The 24,519-nt window shown below is 44.7% G+C and overlaps 1 protein-coding gene across 1 annotated transcript in view; it reads left to right on the top strand.

The window, feature by feature from the left end:
* Positions 1-23,079, top strand: part of Sh3rf1 (SH3 domain containing ring finger 1) — a 162,584-nt gene extending 139,505 nt beyond the window's left edge. Inside the window, exons 8-11 of the mRNA XM_028757740.1 lie at positions 669-928; positions 2,194-2,552; positions 11,802-12,157; positions 20,722-23,079. Coding sequence (XP_028613573.1) covers positions 669-928; positions 2,194-2,552; positions 11,802-12,157; positions 20,722-20,890 — 1,144 coding nt within the window. The 3' untranslated portion in view covers positions 20,891-23,079. The remainder of the gene's footprint in view (positions 1-668; positions 929-2,193; positions 2,553-11,801; positions 12,158-20,721) is intronic.
* Positions 23,080-24,519: the final 1,440 nt, after the last annotated feature.

Here is a 24,519-nt window from a genome sequence, read left to right as displayed (position 1 = left end):
AGTGTATGTGTGAGTGTGCATGTGTGTGTATGTTCAGTGTGTGTGTGCAGTGTGTATATATGAGTGTGTACAGTGTGTGTAGTGCATGTGTGTGCAGTGCGTGTGTGTGTGCAGTGTGTGTGAGTGTGCATATGTGTGAGTGTGAGAATTTGTGTGCAGTGTGTGTGACTAGGCATATATGAGTGTGTACAATGTGTGTGCAGTGTGAATATGTGTTGAGTGTGTGTGTGTGTGTGAGAGAGAGAGAGACAGAGACAGAGACAGAGAACTAGCTTGTTCACAGGCACTTGTGTACTATGTTAGAGGTAGGTTGAGAAGGTCAAAGCAGGATCAGTACGATGCAAATGGTGGGTCTTGCTCAAGATGAAGCAGGAAAATTCATGGCTTTGAGATTCCATGGAGCTTGGTGGCCATGGAATGGGAAGCTAGCCCTAATAACTGTGATCTTAGGCAGATAGGATGTGTGGTTTGGTGACTCAAGTGGTTCCAAGACCATTGTCTGACTCAGCCATCATTTCTTTGGATGTGCTTGTCTTAAACTCTTGTAAAAATAATTCCATTCTTTTTTTTTTAAGGCTCTAAGGCTCTTAGTCATTTTTCTTGCATTCATTGTTCCGTCTCCCACTTTGCTGATGGATTGGACTTTCTGTCTGCTTCTGTCTTGGCAGGGCGGTGACAAATGCCTCTCAAGCTAAAGTCCCTATGTCTACTGCGGGTCAGACAAGTCGTGGGGTGACCATGGTCAGTCCCTCCACTGCGGGAGGGCCTACACAGAAGCCCCAAGGAAACGGCGTGGCTGGGAATTCTAGCGTCGTCCCTACAGCTGTGGTGTCAGCAGCTCATATCCAGACAAGTCCTCAGGCAAAGGTCCTGCTGCACATGACTGGGCAGATGACAGTCAACCAGGCCCGCAACGCTGTGCGGACAGGTGCGAGGGGACTGGGCCTGGAGCGCATGAGGAATGGGCTTAGGTGACTAAGCAGGTCAGTTACGACCAGTGTCAGGAAAGTAGGTGTGAATGTAAAATGATTGCTACCGTTTTGAACTAGAAACTAGCAAACCATATTACCAATATTTCTTCACCTCTGTGAAAGGTACCCCTGATAGAAACAAGCAAAGAGTGTGACAAAGAGATTACATGGTAGCCAGACCCTATCATTGAAGGTCTGTGCTTGAAGTAGAGCATCTCAGAAGAGAGCCTTTGGTGGGGCAGAGATGCCACCGTAGGGTTGGCCATGAAGTACCATGAAAGGACCAGCTCGAGATACACATTCTGAGATATGCCTCAGTGACCTGCTTATTCTAAGCAGGCCCCACCTCCTAGTAGCCCAGTGATGGAGTTAGCACCGTCATAATCCAGTCACCCCTCAGCTTCTGACCAAGCCTTCAACACATGAGGCCTTTCAAGGGACATCGTATGTCTAAACCGTAGGAGCCATTCTATAGCTGTTTGCTTGGGCTAAACACATCCTGCACATTCATTGAAAAACAGTAGGCCTGAGGTATGAGAAGAATTAATCAGATCCTAAGACCGTGAGTGGTTGGGAACTTGAAACATGACTTCAAGTCAAGGTCCCGCCTCCGATCTCACTGTTTCTAGCTGTGTGACTGCTTCGTGATTCTCTGCTACGCGGTATGCTGGTTCTTTTTTTTGATGAACTTAGTCACAGGTCTATTTTAGACTCGATGGGAATTCAAGTGCCTTTCTTAGTTCTGAGGCACTGAAAAACCTACCTACCGAGAGTCTCGGGTAACAGTAGTGGAGTAATCTGAATACATGTGAGTTCTAGCTGAAAGACTGCAAAGAAAAGCGAGTTGTCAGAGAGAGAGGAGAGCCACAATGTAGAATCGGTAAAGGACCTAAGTCTGGTGTGGTTTGTCGCCACGGAGAGCCATCAGAAAGTGGCCCCATGTCTCTAATGCTGTGGGAAGTTATTGTTCATAACTTGAAGGGTGATAACAGACAGCATATCTCCCAAGTCCTCAGTAGCCTCAGTTGCTCACCTGGAAGGAATGTAGCTTCCAGAGATCCGGCTAGGACTTAAGTGGGTTAAGCATTCCTGCATCCGTTCTTTATTGCAATAAATGTCAGTCAGTGCCTCTTGTTACGGTCTACCATGATGAGGTGACTCACATTTTGGTGAGAGTGTTTACTAGGCCATTGACCCTGTGTTCCCTCCTGTCACCTGTCAGTTGCAGTACATAACCAGGAACGCCCCACGGCAGCAGTGACTCCCATCCAGGTCCAGAATGCTGCCTGCCTCGGTCCTGCATCCGTGGGCCTGCCCCATCATTCTCTGGCCTCCCAACCTCTGCCTCCAATGGCAGGTCCTGCCGCCCACGTTGCTGCCGTTGGCATCAATCGAACCAATGCCCCCCTGGCCTGTGCTGCAGGGGCTTCTCTGGCCTCCCCAAACATGACCACTGCCACTTTGGAGAACGAGCCCAGTGGTCGAACACTGACCATCCTCCCTGGACTCCCTACGTCTCCTGAGAGTGCTGCATCAGCGTGCGGGAACAGTTCAGCTGTGAAACCAGACAAGGACAGTAAGGTAAGAGCCCCTCCTTCTCCTCGCTGTTACTCCCTAAAGGTTTTTTTTTTTCCACTGAAAGGACTCATTGTTCCAGAGCCCTTCAGGTTCTTACCATGGGCAAGTTCATGTGCCACGTGCCAGGAATACGGTGGTGCAGAAACCTGGGCACTGCCCCAGCCTCATGCCTCAGCCGTGTGCTTTTCTGCATTAATACCCTTGAGTTTTCAGGCCCCCTACTGGGTAAGAAGGAGACCACAGTGAGAAGGATTCAATCAACCTCAGCTTGCAGCTCTCCAAACCTAAAGGAAGAATTTTGTCTCTTTCAAGTAACTTAACTCTTTTATTATTTTGCTGTCTTCAAATGTTCATGTCCGATGTTCTTGCTATTTGACAACTCCTCTTTTAAATGTTTTTTTGACGGTTGAGGGGTTGGAAACTGTCCCTCAAAAATGTTATTCTCGGGGTTAGAGATCTGGCTCAGTCGTTAACAGTATAGAGCCTTACTGCGCTTACATGGGACCCAATTCACTCCCTGGTGCTCACAACTGCTTATAACACCAAGCAGTTCTAATATCCTCTTCTGGCCTCTCTTGGCATTGCAGTTGTATGCACACACCCATACACACACACACACACATCTAAAAGATAAAAATACAAATTTTAAAAAGTTACTTGCAAATGTATCTATTCACCTATTGTACCTACCCTCCTTTCAACCATAGATCAGCAGGGTTCCTTGAGAGATAGCACCTGAAATACGGGGGGAGACCTCATCTTTTCTTTGGGACTTGACTTTATATAAATACAGTAGGAAGCTGTTTTGAAAGATGTCCCTGTGGTTAGGCTTGGAGACAGGTAGTTGACACACAGAATAAACTTAAGCGTGGATAAAGTCTGGATGGTTGTACCATGGTTTTGACTTTCTGCTCAGTATTCCGTGTGTTTCCCATAAAGCTGGGAACCAGGGCTCTGAGCCACCTGGCTTCGGTGGTGATGTCTGTCACTCTACTTAACTGGGTAGAGACGCCTGTAAATAGAAGTGTATAAGGAAATAAACTTTATAGCCTGCTGACAAGTTAATATTTAATTAACTATTAACATTAACTTTAAAACGATTGGTATCTGCTTCAGTGTTTATCATTAACTCTGTTACGCTTAGTACTCAGATGGACTAGTTCTACTCTGTGTTTTCAAAGAGTAATCTTAATAGTTTGAAATGTTCAGGCTTGGGCACAGTGTCCTCGGTCTCTTAGAACAGGGCTCTTCAGTCCATTAAGAGAATGCACTGACAGGTACCGGTGGTGAGCCGAGTAAGGGCCCTTAAAGATGTCCTCCTTCTGTCCCAAGACCCACCTTACTGCTTCCTTACTAGCAAAAAGGATTATCCAGATGAGGACTTATCCTTTTGAGTGGACCCAGTGTTCAATATAGGAACCTTCCTGTAAGGGGACAAGAAGGTCGGGGCACTTGAGATACAGATAGGTAGCTCACAGATGGAATGACAGTGAAGTAAGACATAAGCCACGGGATGCAGAAAGCTGAGAAACAGGGGCCAGGAGCCAGGCTTTTCCCTCTCCATGTCCATATGGAAGGTCTCCCTATAACATCTTGATTTTAGGACCTGAGTTCTTCTTCTCACAAAGTTTGAGGTAACTTATTTCGGTAGCCACTTGTATCCGACATTGTCATTCCCTTTACTGTCTACAGGTGGAAAATGCCTTCTGTCCACTTTTAGGGCATAGCAGCAATTCCAAGTACCGTATCTCCGGATGATGGTCTTCCCTCTACAGTCAATCCTTAACGTACTGGAAGTCTGTAGAGCATGTATCTGTCTTCCTATGTCTTCCCTTAATCTTAAGAACCTCCTAGAATGCCCCAAGGTATTTTCAGAACTGAGAACTAGTGCTTTCTTGTGTTTTCACTTATTCCTCTTGTCACAGATTTCAAATCTCCCCTCTTAAACCTGCTCCAGATTCAGTGTAGACCCTTAAGGATGATATTAATTCCGTAACTCCGTGATTACCATCACTTACACAGGCATGCCTCCTTAGGGCTGAAGTAATAGCTAGGCCCACTTCATCATATCAAGGGAGATGTTGCCAGGTGCCACGCCAAGATCTGACCCACTGTCATGACAGTTCTGCTGTTATTTATTGGTAGTAAAGTCTTCTGGAAGCTTCTCCTCCTTAGAGTGTCATTTCCGCCTGTAAGTGCTTGTTAAACCTTCTTTTAATGCCATCCGAGAATTTCCCAGATGGTCTGCAAATTGCTTTAGAGCAGCTATAAAGGACCACTTTAAAAAAAAAAAATTCTGGTCAAGAAATAGAATCTTCAGTCTGCATGGAGGCCTAACTTTCTAACTGGGTGGGTCAAGGGATCACCCCTAGGAAGTGGCTAGCCTTAAGTCATGATAATGAGTTAGATGAGATGATAACTCCTGTAGTGAGATGCTGTTAATTCTCCATCCCAGAATTTCTGCCTCCTAGCCAAGTTCCTACAGTCTGTGGTGAGGTTAAGACAGTCCGGGAGTGCCGCCCTTTCTAACTCTCAAAGGCCCAGGTTTTCCTCCCTGTTTTTTTTCTATCTCTTCGTTCTAAGTTTGCATTCTCTGATCCATTCGGCTTTCTTACTTTTCTCTAAAGCTTCCTTCCCTGCCTTGAGCTACTCGTCCACCATGTATGACCTACAGTTTGTCTCAGGGGCGTGGCTTTTCCGCTCTCTCCGCCAGGCAGCTGCTGGGGCTAGCTTTGGTCGGACCATGCCTGTTAAAGTCACTTCTTAAATTCTTTCCCTAATGAAAGCAAGAACCCCAAGAGGGGAACCCAACTGCCCTGGTATTATGTAGCAACCACAGAGGATAGCCCTCCAAGATAAAACCTTCTGGCCACAACTCATCTTCCTTTGAAAACTGGAGCAGAGCATACCCTTCTTTGCCTATTGAACTGACCCTGAGTCCAGATTCACCCAAATTGCTCAGAAATTACTAGTTTGCACTTTCGATGTTAACTTCCTCTGTGTGGAGGTGACTTTGTCCTGATCTCTTCCCTTCTTCCATGTCAGGGTTTGCTCATTTCTCTGGGTACAGAGATATACCTTCCCTTTCGTCCTCCTAGCTAAGAGCCACTGTTCACCCCAGGCAGGAGGTCTATGTTCTTTTTTGTTTCAAATATAACCTTAAAATAGCCCTTTAATATTTTCTCCTTAGAATTTTGGAAAGTTCAAGCTCATTCGGGTTTCTAGCCCTCTTGCATTGCTACGTTCTTTGTGACAGAGTTCTCTCTTGATCTTTTTGTACGTGGCCTTTAAAACTTGTGTCCCATTATGCCACCCCTTGGGGCTCCCACCAGGTCCTTTAGAGACCTTTCCATTTTCATCTGTAGGATAATTTGCAGCTGTAGAATTTCATTTTGAGGGTCCAACCGTTCCAACATTTCCGCTTTGAACTGGAGGCGATTGCATACATTTTCTTTAAACTTTTAAAAATCGGTTCTTTCAAACTTTATATCACAAGCTCCTCTGGGGGAGCACTTTCTTCTATGTTCTTAGAATTTCTGACTCTCTCCTGTCTGGTTTCTCCTTATCCCGCAGCCCCCATCCCCAGCTGATCAGAATTAGAGACAAAGCAGACTCTGCTTTCTGTGGCTTAAACTGTAGGGAATCAAAGGGAAATCAATGGGGGATGGAGATGGTAGTGTGGGTTGTTGGGGGGGCGGAGCTCTGGGTAATGTAAGATGGTACCCTCAGACCATGCCTTCCTAATCTTTCTGCATCATTGCCATCCACAGGCAGTGTGGAGTATTCTGCTGCCCTGGGGAGGGTCTGGCTCTCTGTACCCAGATTATCAGTGGGCTGTCACTAAGCTGTCACTGGGATACCACTGTATGAATAACTCTGGGATATACTTCCAGTTCTACTTGCATTTTCCTAACTGGGTCAATTCTTTTGACTAGTAATTCATCTGGGAGTCCTTTCCCACAGTATCTTGGAAAAACAAGAAGCTGTATTTTGTCCCAGGGCCACGACCCTTAGTATATTTACTTTATTTAATGATAAGTTCTTGAATTGTACTTTTAAATATCATCTCTGTTATTCCCTATTTGAAATCCTGGCCCTGTCATTGTTACTCCTGATCTTCTCCGTTTCACTGGCTTTACAGCTCTGTCTGAACACGTTTCTTGGGTTTCAGCTGTCTTCGATCTTCAGTGATGACAGTATGCACAGCCATACCCAGCTTTCAGCCTGGGGCTGGGGGTTCAGATTCAGGGTCGCACAGCAAGACCTCTCACCAACTGAGCTGTATCTCCAGTATCTGGACACTTTTCTAGGAGTGAGCACACAGCCACCAATTAGTGCCTCAGCTCCTCAAACCCCTAGTTCTAGTGTTGTCTCCCTTATGGAGACCTGCAGACTTATGTTGGAAGGCCTCTTCTGTAATCCTCATGCAGAAGAGCCTCTCCTTTGCCTTCTCTGGCCGCTTCCCTGGCTTCGTTCCTGGTTATTTCTTTGCTCAGATTTCTTTTCCCTTCTAGATTTATGTTACTGTCAGAAACAAGCTCATCTGCATGTTTTGTTGGGAAACATTCTTGGGGATCTATAAATGGCCGCATTCACGGTCTCTGCTCTTGTTGATACCTGGGATCCAGACCTGGTCATCATGGTGCCTGTCTGTGCACAGAGTTCAGCTAGGAGATGTGAGAAAGAAGGGCAGGGGAGAGAGGGAGACAGAGAAAAAGACAGACAGACAGACAGACAGACAGACAGACAGACAGACAGACAGAGGGGGAGCTGTGTCTGCTTTTATCATTCTGCAGAATAGAATCTCATTTCCACCCCCTTGCTGGCATGGTGATTTTAGGCAGACTTTCAGAGCTTCAGGCAGCAGGAATAATTAATTCCTACCTCATCGGTGGCTATGAAGACTAAATATGGAAATCCCTCTGATAGGGTTTAACAAGACTCTTGAAACAGGTGGTGTTTAATCATCTCTAGAATTTCAGGAAGCTTCCTTCCTTCAAGACACCTTTCCTACCCCAGCATGGCTCCCCCTACAGCACCCCAGCCTCATGCCTTCCCCTGCTTGGTTCTTGGGCAGAGGACCTGTTATACAGCCATGCTTGTTGCTGTTAGATACAAACTGTCCTAGACACAGCACATTCCAGAGCCCAGCACATTGCCTGCTTCTTGTTGGATACTCAGAAAGATTTGCTCAAAGTGAGAGAGATTATTTTTAACCACATGACATAATATTTTTGAGATTCCTACCTAAGGACAATGACTCTTGCATATTAGAAAACTAGTATATAAATTAGACCTGTGGGCCCCAGAAGACTCTTGCTAATGTCTCCATGTACCTTAAAAATAATGAATGAATGAATGAATGAATGAATGAATGAATGAATTAGGGATTAGACCCAGCACATGTCAGGAAAGTGCTCTATTGAGTTCTAAGCTTGTTTTTGTTTTGTGCATGTATGGGTGAGTGTGTGTGTGTGTGTGTGTGTACACATTCAAGTTTGTATACAGGTGAAGGCCAGGCATCAGCCTTCAATGCTGTTCCTCAAGAACAGTTGTTCTTAACCTGTGGATCTCGACCCTCTTGGGGGTCAAAACGCCTTTTCGCATGGGTCACATATCAGATATCTTGCATCTCAGACATTTACATTTATGAATCATAACATCAGCAAAATTATAGTTATGAAGTAGCAATGAAATAATTTTCTGGTCGGGGGTCAGCACAACATGAGAAACTGTATTAAAGGGTCACAGCATTAGGAAGGTTGAGAAGCAGTGCTCAAGAGCATCCATCTTGGTCCTGAGATATGATACTGATTGACACTGATCTTGCTGATAGGCTAGGCTGGCCCTGAAACTTTGGAGATCCAGCTGCCTTCACCTCCCCAGGCTACCACTTTCTTTCTGTAACTTTCTGTAAGTTCTAAGGACTGCACTCAGATCCCCATGCCTGGGTGACCAGCACGTTGCTAACTGAGCTGTTTCTCCATAAGTCGGTTAGTTTTTGTTTTTGTTCTAATTTAGAACAGGCCCGTCACTTCCTTAGGATCTTCTTGTGTTGGTCTCCCACACAGATGGGATTATAGGTGTGTATCGCCAAATCCAACTAGAAAACATTGCACGCATAAAAGTCACTCTGACAGGTTTTTGATCTAGATATTTCTTTTTTTAAAGCTTGATATTATTTATTGTTGTTAGGTTTTTGTTTTTTCAAGACAGTGTTTCTCTGAGTAGTGTTGGCTGTGCTGGAACTTGCTCTGTAGACCAGGCTAGCATGGAACTCAGAGATCTACCTGTCTCTGCTTCCCACGTGCTGGGATTAAAGGCGTGCCCCACCACTACCCTGTGGTAGTTTTAAATCATCAAATCTGAAGTGATTCTAAAAACATCATTTCATTGGAATGGAACAACCACAGGAGATGAGCTATTGAGGTACCTAGTGAAAGATAACACCCACCCCATTTTTATATATGCTAGCATTATTTTTTCTAAATCATTTTACCCAAGTGTGGACTATTAATCCTTTCATGTTTTTCATTTCTGCTATTGGATTTCGAAATAAGCAAAGGTGTCCTTAGATAGTAAGTGTCTGAACCTGCAAAATTATCTCTCTCAAGTGGCACATTGTTCTTCTAATAGAGAAAGCATCAGAATGCATTATAAATAGCACAGTTCCTTGGAACTAGGGCCTCATCTTTTGTGTGTCGACACCCCTACCCCCAGCCTTCTGCGCCCCACCACGATGCCTAATCTGCTGCCTTCTGCTCTGTGGGTAGTCAGTATTGCTTGATGATGATAACATATCCCTTAGAAGTCATTAAAGCAAGTTGTGTTTAATGTGTTTAATCATTTTCAATGAACCAAGTCATCTTTCTTCTTAATCACTTTAGAAGCTGCTCCCTGAGCGCAAAGTCACTTATCTGATACTCTTTTGAGTGCCCAGATCTGAGCTTTTAAACAGCATCTTTGGCCGTGACTTGCTGAGGTTGTAATTTATCAATGGGCTTGATGTTCTCAGCCAATCTATAGGCTCCGGGGATTAGACTGTGATTTCTCATATCATGACAGAAATAGCTGGATGCTGCATCTGGCGACCTTAGAAGTGGAAGCTATCAGACATCCTGCTCTTTCCAGCACAGATGCCCCACTAGAGAAGTGTAGCACAGAATTGGAGATCAGGCTGCTTCACCCACCACTGTTTTATCTCCTCTGGACTTGGGAAACCCAAAACATCCCTTCTGGTTGCTCAGTGACTACTCTCCATTCCGGCCTTTATCTTACTCCCTCGCAGTATTTTCTTGGGCCTCCCCAGTTCAATCGTGCCCTACCCTGTCTTAGGCAATGAGTAGGATACAGAGGCAAGCACAGTCCAGCCGCCATTACACCCAAGCTGGTAGTCTGAGTCTGTAGAGTCCTTTATGACAACATGCATTGTTGACTCTCAGACAATGTAACATGTGATAAGAGAAAGAAACAAAGCACAGCAAAATGAGTTGAGGTTTCCCCTCTCCCCCATGCCTACCCCCCATCCCCCCCCCAACTCCTCATGGGTTAAGGGGATGGGTAAGGAGATGCATGGGCTCTGTTTATCTGTTGCCTATCCTGAGAAGGCCGGGAGATGATCCTAGCAACCACTCCCAAGCCCTTCCCACTTTGCTTTTCCTATTTCCAGCTCACAGAGCACCACATACTCTGAACAGTGTTTATAAATGGAGACTGTGCGGTTTCTCAGGGATCTTTGCTCACCGTCAGATAAGTGACTGCTCCTCCTGTTCTGTGCCGTTCTATCTTTAGTGGAGTTGTGTTATTGTGGATAGGGATTCGTTCCCCGAGGGGATTTTTATTGGGTCGAACTAACTCATATTATGAAGAAGTATTCCTCGGTGCTCTGTCTGCTTTTGAGCCCTCACTCCACGTTTCTGTTAATGGACCTTAATCCTAAAGAAACACATCTCTGTGAAAAACATTTCCAGTGTTTCCAGTCAGAGGACTTAATTCCATCACTGATGAAGTCTGGGTGAAAGGATTTCAGAGATTTGACAATGAAGTGTTAAACCCGGTGACTGAGAAAGATAGCGGTAGAATTTGAGAAGAGAGTAGCAAAAAAGCAAAATGTCAAAAGAGACAAATTCAGGTTATGGTTTCTGGAGCATGAGGTGGTGGTGTGGGGGACTCTTATTTGTGCATTTGTTTTCAGAAAGAAAGAAAGAGAAGAAAGGGAGGGAGGGAAAGAAGGAAGGAAGGAAGGAGGGAGGGGGGAGGGAGGAAGAGAGGAAGGGAAGGAAGGAAGGAAGGAAGGAGGGAGGGAGGGGGGGAGGGAGGGAGGGAGGGAAGGAAGGAAGGAAGGAAGGAAGGAAGGAAGGAAGGAAGGAAGGAAGGGAGGAAGGAAAGAAGAAAGGCATGAAGATTCCTGGGCACTGAAGCTCTCCTTAAAATTTTGTGGTGTTGTCTCAGGGTTTGCAATCAAGGAACTGCATTCACAGTAGGAATGGTTTGGCTCCTGTCACTGTGGCTGGTTAAATGTAATCAAGGTGGTGACATGTAAGAAGCACTCTAGCCCTTGACTGTGATCAGGGCATCTTTCCTGAGAATGATAAGGTTGCAGCGTGTTGACACGGAGTCAAGTATTACCAGGCTTGTAGTTAAGCCAGTACACAATTGGCTCCCATAACAAGAATCAGACAGGCAGTATATGCAGAGATTAAACCCACAATCTGGAATGTCCACTTTATTCTGCAATATGTATTTGTGCTTTTGTTATTCCATCGATTGGGTTGTGTGTGTGTGCACATGCATACGCATGACGTAGTGCCTGTGTGGATGTCAGAGGACAGCTTGTAGTTCTTGGTTCTTTTTCTGCCACACCAGTTATTGGGCTCGAAGTCAGCTCTTCTGACTTGGCACCAAGCTCCTTTACCCACTGAGCCATCTCACTGGCTACTTGTACTTTTTATCAAAGCAAAATACAAATTAATTGAATTTTTTTGTTTTACATCTTTTTAATCTGTTTATCTTGCTGCCCCAGTAGAAGATAGTAATGAACAAGAGAATTTCCAGCACAAACAGAAGCAGGCAGGCATAAAAGGGAGAAGCAGTAAGCGAAAGGTCAGGTTAACCTCACACAAAGGCTACCCAGAGGTAATGAATAACCATGATGTAATCAGAAGTGAATCGGCGTGCCCTGGAGATTATAGGAGTGATACAACTGCCGATCTCCAACTAATATCCATGGTTTGGGTTCTTCTTTTTTTCCAGAAAGAAAAAAAGGGCCTACTGAAGCTGCTTTCTGGTGCCTCCACCAAACGCAAGCCCAGAGTCTCCCCTCCAGCATCACCTACCTTGGACGTGGAGCTGGGTACAGGGGAGGTTCCCTTGCAGGGAGCAGTGGGTCCTGAGTTGCCGCTAGGGGGCGGCCACGGCAGAGGGGGATCCTGCCCCGCAGATGGGGATGGTCCAGGGGCCGCCGGGACAGCAACAGCCTTAGCCCAGGAGGCTTTCCATCGCAAGACAAGCTCCCTGGATTCCGCAGTGCCCATCGCTCCACCACCTCGCCAGGCCTGCTCCTCCCTGGGTCCAGTCATGAATGAGGCCAGGCCTGTTGTTTGTGAAAGGTGAGTTCGGCCGCTCTCAGAGAGAACTAAGATATACGTAGCAAACTTGAGGCTAGAATTTCTATTCTGATCTAGAAGATCGTTTTCTATGATGTCTTAAAATTTCATGACATTTGAGGTCAGTCTTTCTTTTTCTGTACTTACCAACACACCCGTGTTTTCCCTTAGTTAACAGTTAATTCGTAGCCACGTGGTATCTGTCAATCACTGAGCATCTAAGCCAGTGGTTCTCAGCCTCCTTAATCTTGAGACCCTTTAATACAGTTCCTCATGTTATGGTGACACCCCTCCCAACCATAAATGTTAGCTGCTACTTCATAGCTGTAATTTTGCTATCTGAATTGGTTGTCCAGGGTCACGACCCAGAGGTTGAGAACCCCTGGCATACTTTGTCCTTTAAGAGCTTACACTATCACCTACTGGAAGTAATTTTTTTATCCTGTCTCCTGAATCAGAAGAACACAGCGTAGGTTCCAGTGGTTTGGTTCATATACTCAGAGTGATAAGCATTCTTAGAGTGATTTTGGCTTTAAACAGTGTTTACATGTGTGTGTGTGTGTATGGGGGGGTTCTGTTTCCTGCAGTCGTGGGGGTCTAGGGTTGTGTAAGGGAAGAAAACATACTTACTAAGACACAAATCTACCAGGATGACAACTGGAAAGTTCACTGCTACTTATTACCCAAGGAGGCATCATGCAGTACATTCAAATTTCTGTTCTGTTTTCATATAACATAAGCATTTAGGCCTCATCTGTTTTATTGTTTCTGTACACGCTGTTCTCTCTAGACTTGAATTTAGAAGATAAACAAACTTCCAGTTTGTAGACATGTTCCCAGTTGGTTGACATTCTCTCTGTTGCTGAGCTGGTGACAGTGGTAGTATCCTCGTGTTGCCCTGGCTAGACTCAAACTCCTCAACTCAGGGAGTGTCCACCTCAGCCAGCCAAGTGGCTAGCACTTTTGCTGTGCGCCACCATGCCTGATTTGTGGCTTTGCTATGAAATGGTCATTTACAATGGTTTAGGCTGCAGCGATGACTCACTTCAGCAGTTAAAAGCATGCACTGTTCTTGCAGAGGTCCCAAGTTCTGTCCCCAGTCTCGGGGCAATTGCTGCCTCTGGCCTCTTTGGGTACTTGCATTCATGTGCACACATACATACACGCAAATCTTAAATAATAATAATAACAACAAAAATGACTTAAATTTCACTTTTCCTTTGTATTTCAAATGGAACTATATAAACATTTGTATTGAAGCCTCCTGATTTTGTGGCACATTTTCAATTAAAAGTAAACTCTAAAACTGGAGAATAAATATCAAACAACCTACGTTTATAAAGTATACTTTATTACGCACTTTCATAAAGAGCTGAAGTTTTCTGTAGTGTAGTTCTGACTGATATAAAGCTAGTTTTGAAATGACACATTACCCTAAAAATGTTCCCTCCCTACACACAGATCCTTCTGTGTTTCTCCATTGTGTTCTTGGGAAAGCTTTGAAAGCGAGGCCTGGCTTCACTCACGCTTTGCTTCTGGAGTCAGCCTTTCTCCTGCAGAGTTCCAGTGCTGCTTTCCAGGGACAATGCCTCCTGTCCCTGGAGCTAGTCCAGTTACTGTATACTTTCAGTCACAAAGGCTAGCTCTCTCCCTCCAGGCAGTGATCTGCAATTTCCCCTCGTGCCCTGAGGCGCTTACTGCCCGTCACTCCCACCCCCATCCTTTGTGGAATCTGTGACTGTTTGGAAGGATGGTTCATTTTGCCCACTTTCTCCCCAGGCCTTGGCTGGGCACTGCTGCCTCACCGCCACCCCCCATTATGCATTCCTTTTCAATCACCAGATGTCCTTGATCTCTGTGGCTTCTGCATTCCGTTCTCTCCTCTTAAAAGGCTCTTTCTAACAGCAGGCTGTGCCTTTCAGGCCATCTGAAAGGAGAGCTGTCACCAGACAGGTGATGGTGTTTGGGGAACAAGAGAGGCACATCAGATAGGGAACATGAAGAATTTAATGACGGGACAGATGGACACGGGCATTCTGGAAATCTCTGGCAGGTTTTTATGTGGCCATTTCAATTTTTAGGAGAGGGAAGGGGGTCCTTAGAACAGATTTCAGCCCAACTTTATATTTTTATAATCCATATGCTCAATGGAATATTAAATGTAATAGCCAGCAACTTTCCACAGCCGTTTGCCTTCACACAGTGATGGTAATGGTATTTATTTAACTTGGATGCTTAAGTCCACCTGACTGTAAAAAAACAATGGGAAACTGGTGTAGGAAAGCCATCCATTATCCCCGAGGATGAAGGGTTTTGGTTAATAGAGAGCTAGCAAGCATGTCATTTAGGGATTACCTGCTTGCATATTTCAAACTTTCCAACACAAGGAGAAGCACTTAGAGCCTCGGATGGAGGAAGTATGGTTCAGAAAGCACATAAAGTGCTGAGTCCCTTCACCCACACTCTACACAGCCGCAGCATTGGCCCTGGGTTCTTTATACGGGACTTTGAGAGATTTTCATGAAAACAAGTTTCAGAGCAAAGTGCTAAGACAGACTGAGCCCGCATCCATCTGCAGGGTGCAGCAGGAACAAGGGGAAAGTCCCCTGTCCACCACAGCCCTGCTTCATCCATCACCAGAAGGTGGGGGTGGAGCTAAAGGTTTAAAAAAGTGTTGTCAGTGGAAAGGAGCAGTCACGTGGTGGGAAGAGGTGCAGTCATGTGACGTGAAGAGGCTCAATCTCATAATGAGGAAGGATGAACCTTGAAGTGTGTTGACAGGTCTTGGTGTCAGCTGAGAGAAGTTCTCCTGGGAAACAAAGGGATTCTTTCGTGTTTGTGGGAGAGACTGCTGCAGAAAACAAGCAAGAAATAGCCTGGTATCCTGGAGGCAGAGGCTGTCTAATTGATGACAGCAGAAATAATAAACAAATATTGTTAGGCTCTATTTTAGAAAGATTGAGGAAAAATAATTAGGAAATTGCAAAGTGAAGGTAGGAAGAAAAGGTCTCAGAAGAGACTTAAAATAAAATCATGTTTGACAGTTTTTCACACACACACGTGTCCACTTGGCTTAGGAAAGCATCACAAGTCACCTTTACCTGTGCGTATTTTTAAGTTTAGGAATTAAAGCAATAAACATGTACCCTACAAAGAAAGAAAAAAAAAAAGCATGGTCTTTGATCAGGAATTAAACCAGAGTAGTCAGTAACATGGCCAAATGGATAGTGGTAGATTTTCAGGAAGACAGTCGGGCTTACACAGCATGATTCATTTCTTTGAGTCAGTGACAATGAATCCACTGGGTAAAGCAATGGACATAATGTATTTGGACTTTGCACACGAGACAAAGCCAGCCAGTAGGGTCTTGCCAGTAAAAGACTTAACTGGATATTAGATTGCTGTGGTAACTGACAGGAAGCAGGCAACACTTAGTTACCGGGCCCAGGTTAAGAGAGTGCTTCTCAGAGTCGCAGGGAGACTCATTGCCATCATATGAGGAGGGACAGAAATGACAACATGTGAACTACAGAGACACCAGTCAAGTCAGGAATAAAAAAGGTGAAAGAAATGGAAAACGTTTTAGTATCAGAAGATTGTCAGAGCCTGTCCAGATGGGAGTGAGAATGCCCTTCTTCACACCACAGCAGGAATCTGTTTCTCCAGCTCCATTCTTGTGCCTGTCATAGTCACCCTAGAGGTAGAGGCCTATTTAGAGCTGAAGCAAGCAAACCCGTGTGCTTTGTTCAAAGGGACCAATGTACTCTCCAACAACCAGAATGCCTGTCAGCCCTTCTCTCTCCCCTTCCTCTCCCTCCCTCCTCTCCCCTCCTTCCCCCTACATACATACACCCTACCTCTGCTCTCTTGCATTTTCTCGATCACACTCTCTGTGTCTCTCTCTTTTTTTTTTTACTAATATTTCCATTATTTTCAGTTCTTGAATCATCTCATTTTTTAGTTGTTTAAGTATAGTTAACCCACAGCGAAATATAGTGCAGAACGTGAGAGGTCTTGGAACACTCAGTCCTGACTGGGGTGTCACCATCAAATCCCCCCCCCCTCCCCAGGGCTTGGGGAACCCTGCAGAAGAGGAGGCAGAAAGAGTGTAAGAGCCGGAGGGGATGGAGGACACCAGGAGAACCCAGGACCTCTAAAGCGACATGAGCAAAGCTCCCATGAACTCACAAAGACTGAGGTGGCATGTACAGGCCTGCATGGTCCATACCAGGCCCTCTGTGTGTATTTTACAGCTTCCAGTTTAGTGGGTTTGGGTTTTTTGTTTGTTTGTTTATTTGTTTGTTTGATTTTGGGTTTTTAAAGATTTATTTATTTAATGTATGTGAGTACACTGTAGCTGTCTTCAGACGCACTAGAAGAGAACATCAGATCCCATTACAGATGGTTGTGAGCCACCATGTGGTCACTGGGAATTGAACTCAGGACCTCTGGAAGAGCAGTCAGTGTTCTCAACCACTGAGCCATCTCTCCAGCCCCTCAGTTTAGTATTTTTTGAAAGGACTCCTGAGTGTGCAAACAAGTGATCCTCTGATTTTTGTGCCTTCTCTTGGACCCTTTTCCTTCTATTTATTTGTCTTTTCCAACTCCCATATTACAGTTTCTGTTTTATCTTACTATGTTTTATTTTGTTATATTGTATTATGATCCCTTAGGAGCCTTTTCTAACGAGAGGCAGAAAGGGGGTGAGTGAGAATGAGAGGTAGGGAGGAACTGGAACAGTAGGGGAGGGGAAACTAGAATCAGGATAGATTATGTGAGAGTGAAATTTCTTTTCAAATGAGAGGAAAACTAAAATCTAGTTAAAATTCACCCCTATTCAAAGGTACAGTCCAGTGGTACTGAGTGCCTTTCCATCAATAGTGTGTCACTGTCCATCTCTAGAAAGTCTTCTGCATCTTTCACTGAAACCATTCACAGCCAGTTTCTTCCCGTTTTTCCTTTCTCTACGTGACAATTCTGTATCACTGGTGTCCTGGAATGAGTTTTCTTTCTTGTCTGTCTCTTTTCTCTTAACGAGCTGCTTTCAAGACTCTTTCACATTGTGGCATGTAGTATAATTTCATTTGTTTTCTTATTTCATTTATTTTTTTTAAAGAACATTACACATTTTTTAAAAAAAACCATTCTTACTGAGTGGTTAGATCTCTCACTCCTTCAATGTGCTTAGTAAGAATCATCTTACGTTCTGCGTTTGGTCACATGAGGCAGAGAGAGTGAATTCAGCATTATCCATGAGTTCAAAATAAATGAGACAGGAACACAGATGGTAAAAATACAGTATGGACTGTGCTAAGTGCCGTGAGAAATACACACTCGGCCCTCTGGGGTTCAGTCAAGCGTGAAATTACTTCCAGCTTTGGGGCTAGAGGTTCCCCAGGGGAGATTTTGAGCCAGGTCTCAAGAGATTGGATGGGCAGAGATATTTTGAGAGAGATTCCCCATGCGAGGAGCTGCATGAGCCAGTATGTGGAGGAGGAGAAGCGGGACTATGTTTGAAGAGACATAGTCAGGCTGGGGGGCGGGGGAGGGGTTGGAATGTCTGTGGTGACGATGGCAGCTATAGCTATAAAGCAGGATTACTGGCCAGATCGTTGAGGGCTTTGTGTAGCAGTGTGAGGATTAACCTTACAGACACGGAGAGACCGCTAATGGTTTTTCACAATGGATACCTACAGGTGGCATTACTTAATGTAAATACTTGAGTTGTGTGTGGAATGGTTTGGGGACAGGAGGAAGGATAATACAAGGAGGAGGCGGGGCATAGTGAGGCCATCAACCAGAATGACATTGAAGGGGACCAGTAGGGGAGCAGCTTTTGGAGGCGGCTCAGCAGGCACCACAGAAGGTCTGGAGAATGTAGCTCGGGTTTGAGATGTTCAGAAGTGCTTGGGAACCCTGTTCACACAAGGGGGAGCACAAACCAATGAAGCAGAGAGCGGGGCAGCAGGTGTGAGGGCCTTTGCAGCTGTGTCTGACATCTGCTTGTGGATCTCTGTAAATATTCTGCTTGGCAGAGCTTTTGGGTGACTGAGTTCGCTGGGCTGTCCTGCCAGCCTTTGGGGCTGTGTGACAAAGTCTCAGTACAAACCATTTCCTAAGGCTCAAAGCCAGGGCCTGCGCTGGAAGGCTTCTAAGTGGAGTCTGTCGCTGCAGCACCTGGCAGTCCTCACGTGACGCACACCATGTCACAGTTTCCATTCTGAACATGGCTTCTCACTCTACCACTCCCCCTCGAGGTCTATGACTTAGCAATGAAAATTTGCTCCCGCTGGGAACTTGGCAGGAAGATTATGTTCTTAGCCCGGCAGCCATTCTGGTCTGGGATTTTCTGACAAAATTGGTTTAGTGCATTTTTATAAAATGCAAATATTAATCTAATTCACTTCAAGTTTGTTAAACTCGTCCTGTTCCATTGTACCTTAAAGCAGCTAGCTTGCAGACTGCCAGTCAGCAGTGTATCTCGTGAGAGATCTACACAGAATATGCTTTCAGTCAGTGGTACTTTTCCCTCTAGAACTGCAAAGCTTCACTTAAATTTTAACTCGCCCCAAGTGGCAACTACATCATTGCTTTTTATGTGGATTTTGGCCTGTTGGCATCAGACCTGAGAAATCACATCTGGGTTCTTCTGTTAGAATCTCACTGCATGATGAAGTTGTTAGTTTGCTTTTAAAGATGTCAGTAAAAGGATTCCAAAACTCTATGTCATTCTAAAGTGTGGGAACTCCCAGTATCAGGATGTTCTAAAGAACGCCTGAGATCATCTGTTAGTTGTGGGCTAGCCCACGTTCTAAAATTCCCCTCCCTGAAGTACCAGACCCCTGCATACTCTTAAGGAAGCCCCATGCTTGAAGTATCTGACATTCTGGTGTTGAACTATATGTGTCGCTGTACCTAGTTTGCACTTGTTATGCTTCTTACGAAATAGATTGTCTTAACTCACTGAAGTCCCGTTGTCCAGGTAAGGAGACTGAGACAGTGTTAGCTGGCTCAAAGTTAAGAAGCTCTGAGTGACAGAAAGACTACGTCAGTTCCCCTTCACCCACAGTGCCTCGCCTCTCTTCTCTGCTTTGTACTTGATTGACGTCGTCTGTAAACTCTCTTACCTGAGTTGGCTAAATCCTCCTTGGAACGGATAAACCAACCCAGCCCTATGCTTTTGCTGCAGACCTTGGAGGGCAAATGGGTCCCCATGCCCTAGGGAGCGGAGGAATTGTTGGACAGCCCACTTGCTGTGGTCTTTGCTAATGTGGTGGGTTCTGTGGTTTGTGGTTTTCTGTTTGTTTTTTTTTTTTTATGGAATGGGGATTGGAGTGAGAAATGGGCTGTACTGTGCTGGACTGTGGCTGGAGAGTCCAGTTTTAAAGCGGCTCCTTCACGTTACTGTTGACTGGTTTTGGAAAGAAGATTCAGACCCTCGCATGGCACCTGATTAGGGGTGCCCAGTGTCCTTACTCCTGCCGGCTGATTGTCCCAGTCCTCAGTCACCTGGCCTCAGTAGTCACAAGTCACTTTTGTAGTATTTCCTTATCACACAGGGCATTATAGAAGGAAACTGTGTACAGATGAGACTGTCAGAGGCAGGGATGGCTAGAGGCTGGCTACCAAATACCGCCAACCACCACTGCTTTGATTGGGAAGAGCAAGGAGGAGGAAGGAGAGGGAGAATGTCTAGTAGAGAAAAGACTGGGTCGAAAAATCCAAAATAAGTCACCCCTGCCTGGCTTCCTTAGCTGTCAATTGTAACCTGGCCTTAGAGACCAAGGCACAGGGGCAGGAGGTTAGGTGCTGGTAATCCACAAGGCTTTTGGGCAGTTAAGTACTGGTTACACTTCTCCCCACTCACATCTACCCTGAGAACTAAGGGCAAGCGGATAGACAAGGACCCGTGGAGACTGGAGTGTCAGCATCATTGCTGGTCCTGGTGGGCACAATTTGAGCCCACAGTTCTCTTCCTGGTGTGAGGCTTGCCTCTGTAAAAGCAGACAAATGTCCTCAAAACCACTGCTTCCTGGATATCAAAACCCAGTCTAAGGGATACAGAGAACAGTCCTCCAGATCTGCCCCTAGGGCAGCAAATCTGACAGGTCAGTCACCTCTCTCGGCTCCTAGTACAGAGGCAGAGCAGAGCCCACATAAAGTAGGAAGGAAGTCTTAGCTTGCTCAGCTACTGTCTTCAGCTCAGAAATCAAATCTTCTTGTCTCTTCCTGAGTAGAAAGTAGGACAGAAATGGTTCCCCTATTAAGAATCCATACAAAACATATCCTTAAGTGTAGCTAAAATACAAAAATACTGAAGGCAGACAAAAATGTCTCTCCCTGTGTAGTTAACTCACTCACACCAGCTTGGCCATCATTAGTGGATGAAAATGGATACCCAGACTCAGTCTTTGTTAACTCCAAGCCTGCTAAACAGAATCACTGGATTTTGAACTGTACAAACCCTTGTAAATGGCTGTGTAAATTCTACTTGTATTGAGGCACCTTGCGGACTGATGGTGCACTATGTTTATTGCTGATCTTAATAGTTTACTTCTCTCTTGCAGGCACAGGGTAGTGGTTTCCTACCCTCCTCAGAGTGAGGCAGAACTTGAACTCAAAGAAGGAGATATTGTGTTTGTTCATAAGAAACGAGAGGACGGCTGGTTCAAAGGCACGTTGCAAAGAAATGGGAAGACTGGCCTTTTCCCAGGGAGCTTTGTGGAAAACATCTGAGGAGATTGAACACGGAGAAAGCTTAACATCACATCATATGACTAAAGAGCACAAAGCAGTTTCATAGAAAGAGCACATCTGTGGACTTCCAGATCTTCAAGAGCTGAGAGGAAGATGGGCACATGACTCCAGAGCCCCAGCCTGGTTACCCCAGGGGCAGAGTGAAGGGGCCGCTCCTGTGTGGGCTCCGTCCCTCTGGGTTCTGATGTGTAAAGTGTGCCTTGTCCAATGGACTATACAGATCAATGTCTTTTTTTTTTTAAGATGTTTAACTAAAATGGACAATTGTTTACAAGGCTTAACTAATTTATTTGCTTTTTTTAAAACTTGAACTTTCTTGTAATAGCAAATTCTTTGGGTTATGGTTTTTAGAAAATATTAATTTATGAAATGACGGTTAAGGAGAAGCTGGGTTCTCTCCTGTCTGTTGAGAACAAGAGATTCTTTTTGACACAGACTGCATCTCCCCCTCCCCTGCTCGCTGTCCTCCTCCCTGCTGTTATATTTTGCTCTGTTTAGACAAAAATGCCAGTTTTCCAAACAGACAGCTGAATCAGACCCAGGAAGGACCTGGGACGAGGAGATGGCAGACTCCAGATACAGGAGTTAGTAGTTCCCCATCTGTCCGCTTTGATCAGAAATCAACCTGAAGACCTAACCCTCGATTTCCTTTTGTGGGTTTTTCATTTTCCTTAAACGAAATGGGTAAAGTAAGAAGCAAACTAAAGCACAACCATTGATTGAAAAATACGCATTTGTCTGCTAACACAAGCAGCAACGCATTGGGTAGTCGCTGTGTATGAATGAATGGCTTTGAACCGTAATTCCCATTCTATCCCCAAGTAATCTGCATGCCCAAGACACAGTAAAAGTTTGTGAGACGGTGGTGGTAAGAGATGCACTCGTGTTAAAGTCAAAGGCTGTAAGGAACACTGTGAACGTTTCCATTCATCCATTGCGATTTTTCCACCATCTTGCATGTGTTACTGAATTTTCACAGTGGTATGGACTGTGCATGGTGTGTGTATTTCATAGTGATTTTCACTCAGAACTGACCGACACAGGAGGTTTAACATACACAGCAGTCTCTTCCCTGCCCCACTACCACTACTGACCGAGATGTCGTAAGTTTGTTCCCTCTCTGGTGAAGGCACACGTTAGCCAGCACACCAGTAGTTAGTTAAAATGCTCATCCACTTGTGTCCTCCTAGCCGACCATGTGAAGGGCGAGCTTCTCCGGCAGACCGCTCGCTCCTGTGACTGTGTTAAAGCTCTACAAGGCTTGTTGGGAGGGGCTGTGCCCACACGTTACAATTGTGGCAGGGTCCGCCTGAGCCCATCTTTTTATATCCATCCTTTGATGCCCTCTTCCAGTTGCACCCCAGCTGTGGGTCTGGCTAGTCCTGAAAACAGATGGAGGAGAGACAGCCTGGTAGTGAAGGACCTTGTTCTACAATTCTCTTCTGAGTAAGGAAACAAGAAAGTCAACAGCCAACCAACCTTTTCCTTTTTGTTTTTTTAACTTTAAGATAAAAGTAACTGGGAAATATTGACGTGAACTGAAGAATCCCAGATGGCAAGAGATCCCCTGGTCTTAAAAAGATACGTAATGTGGTTAGAAATGGAATCATTCCTGTTAACTGATTTTTATATATATATAAAAACACTGTATATTATGTTCCTTTGTGTTGAATTTTTTTTAAAGAAATACTTTACTTGGATATTCCTGTAATATATGAAGTTTTGGTGAAATGAACTTTAGTTAGAAAAAAAGCTGACATCAGCTTTCATGTGTGTGAGTTGACACCAATGTGTCATAATATTCTTTATTTTGGAATATTAGTGTATTTTATAGAAATTTTAAAAAAGCAAAAAGACTACTACAAGTTAAGATGATTTTTTTTTTTTACCTATCTTTTCTCCATATTTTCAGCTATGTGATTGAAGTATCCGTGGTAATAGCTTCCTGGTATAATGTTGGTTAAACTCTTCATCTGTTGCTAGATCATTAGGTGATATAATGTGTGGGTTTTGTATTGGGCTTTTTGGAGACCGTAGATGGATGTCGTAACAAGGGTTTGTTCCACCGTGGTGGGGACGGGAAATGGACAGTTTCTCATGCCTTTTATGTTAATTTCGAGGAATGGATAAAAGGTTTCATTATTAAAAATTGATGTTCAACCCTTCTATGCCCTTTGTACCAGTCTTTGAAGAATTTGCTCCTTAAAATGAATAAAAATAAAAACCACTTGGGGGTGGAGAGGTGGCTCAGCTGTTAAGAGCCTGCACCGTTCTTATGGAGGACCTGAATTCAGGCCTCACGTTGGTCTGCCCACAGCTGCCTGTAACTCCAGCTCCAGGGGACCCAGGACTCTTGACCTCTTCAACTCGGTCACTTTTGACTTAATTTCTAAATGGTAACACTCTGAATGAAGCTCAGTCTGAGGGTGCCTTCTATGAGGGTCGGTTTGATGGTTATGATGGTTTTTTTTTCTCTCTCTCAAACTTTATTCACTTAGTTCCCCCAAGAAACTTAAACTCTTCAGTGAGTTTCTGGGTCTCACAAGACAGTGTGTAACAATTGCTGAGCTCGGTCCCTCCGTGGTCCTAAAATAACCTAGCAAGTTTTTCATTTCTAAGTGTGGGTGTAGCAGGCCCACAACCAAACACATGACCACCACAGATCTGGTGTGGCGTGGGAACGCTTCCCCTCAGCTCACCATGATTTTAATCTCCCATGAAATCAAAGGTCCACGTACATCTTATTTAAAAATATACTTCTCAATTGACTTTAAGTTACCATATCAAATAACTTGTAAGCATTAAAGATCAGGAATTCTGAGTTGTATTCTAGCTTTGCCAGAGGTTCCCTCTGTGATTGCCTGTGTAAGCCAATTGTGATGTAGTCTTCTCTTCCTATCACCATCCGGTGTAGCCTGCTGGTGAATGTGAGGGACAGAGGAGAAAGTATTTTCTTTCTTTCATACCTGTTTGTTTATTGAGACCAGACTCTACGTAGCTAGCTAGCCTAGAACTTACTATGTAGACCAGGCTGACCTCAGACTCGCAGAGATCTGGTCTCCTCTCCCTCCCAGTAGACTGGGTTGAAAGGAATGTGCCATATCATGTTTTAATGTGTAATATTAGTTTCATCACATTTTAATCAAAATAGTTCATCTCTTCCCTGTAGGTCATATAATATAGCATAAATGTGTCTCAGGGTCTAACTGCATTCAGAAGGTACTATTTACAAGAGCTGCACATTTAATTTCCTGTTCTTTAAAAAAAAAAAAAGGGGGAGACTTTTTCTTTTCTCTGAGATAGCATTTTATTGTGTTGGTTGGTCTGCTTTTAAACTCCTGGGCTTGAGAAGATCCTCTTGACTCAGACTCTAAGTCACCCAAAAAGCTAAAGGTGTAGACACCCACTGCCATGCTCAGTTTCTCACCATGTTTTTAATGCCTCTAGAAATTCAGAGACTGCCTTAACCCAATGGTACAGCAACACTAGGATTTGAGTTTGGAAAGAACTTTTAACAGTTGTCTTAAAGTTATGTAACTCCTTGTCTGAATCCATGGAAAGTGTGTGTGTGTGTGTGTGTGTGTGTGTGTGTGTGTGTGTGTGTGTGT

Source organism: Grammomys surdaster, unplaced genomic scaffold, assembly GCF_004785775.1.
Source record: "Grammomys surdaster isolate TR1022 unplaced genomic scaffold, NIH_TR_1.0 126182, whole genome shotgun sequence".
Lineage (NCBI taxonomy): Eukaryota > Metazoa > Chordata > Mammalia > Rodentia > Muridae > Grammomys > Grammomys surdaster.
Note: the sequence above shows the minus strand (reverse complement) of the source record. Positions and strands in the feature narration are given on the sequence as shown.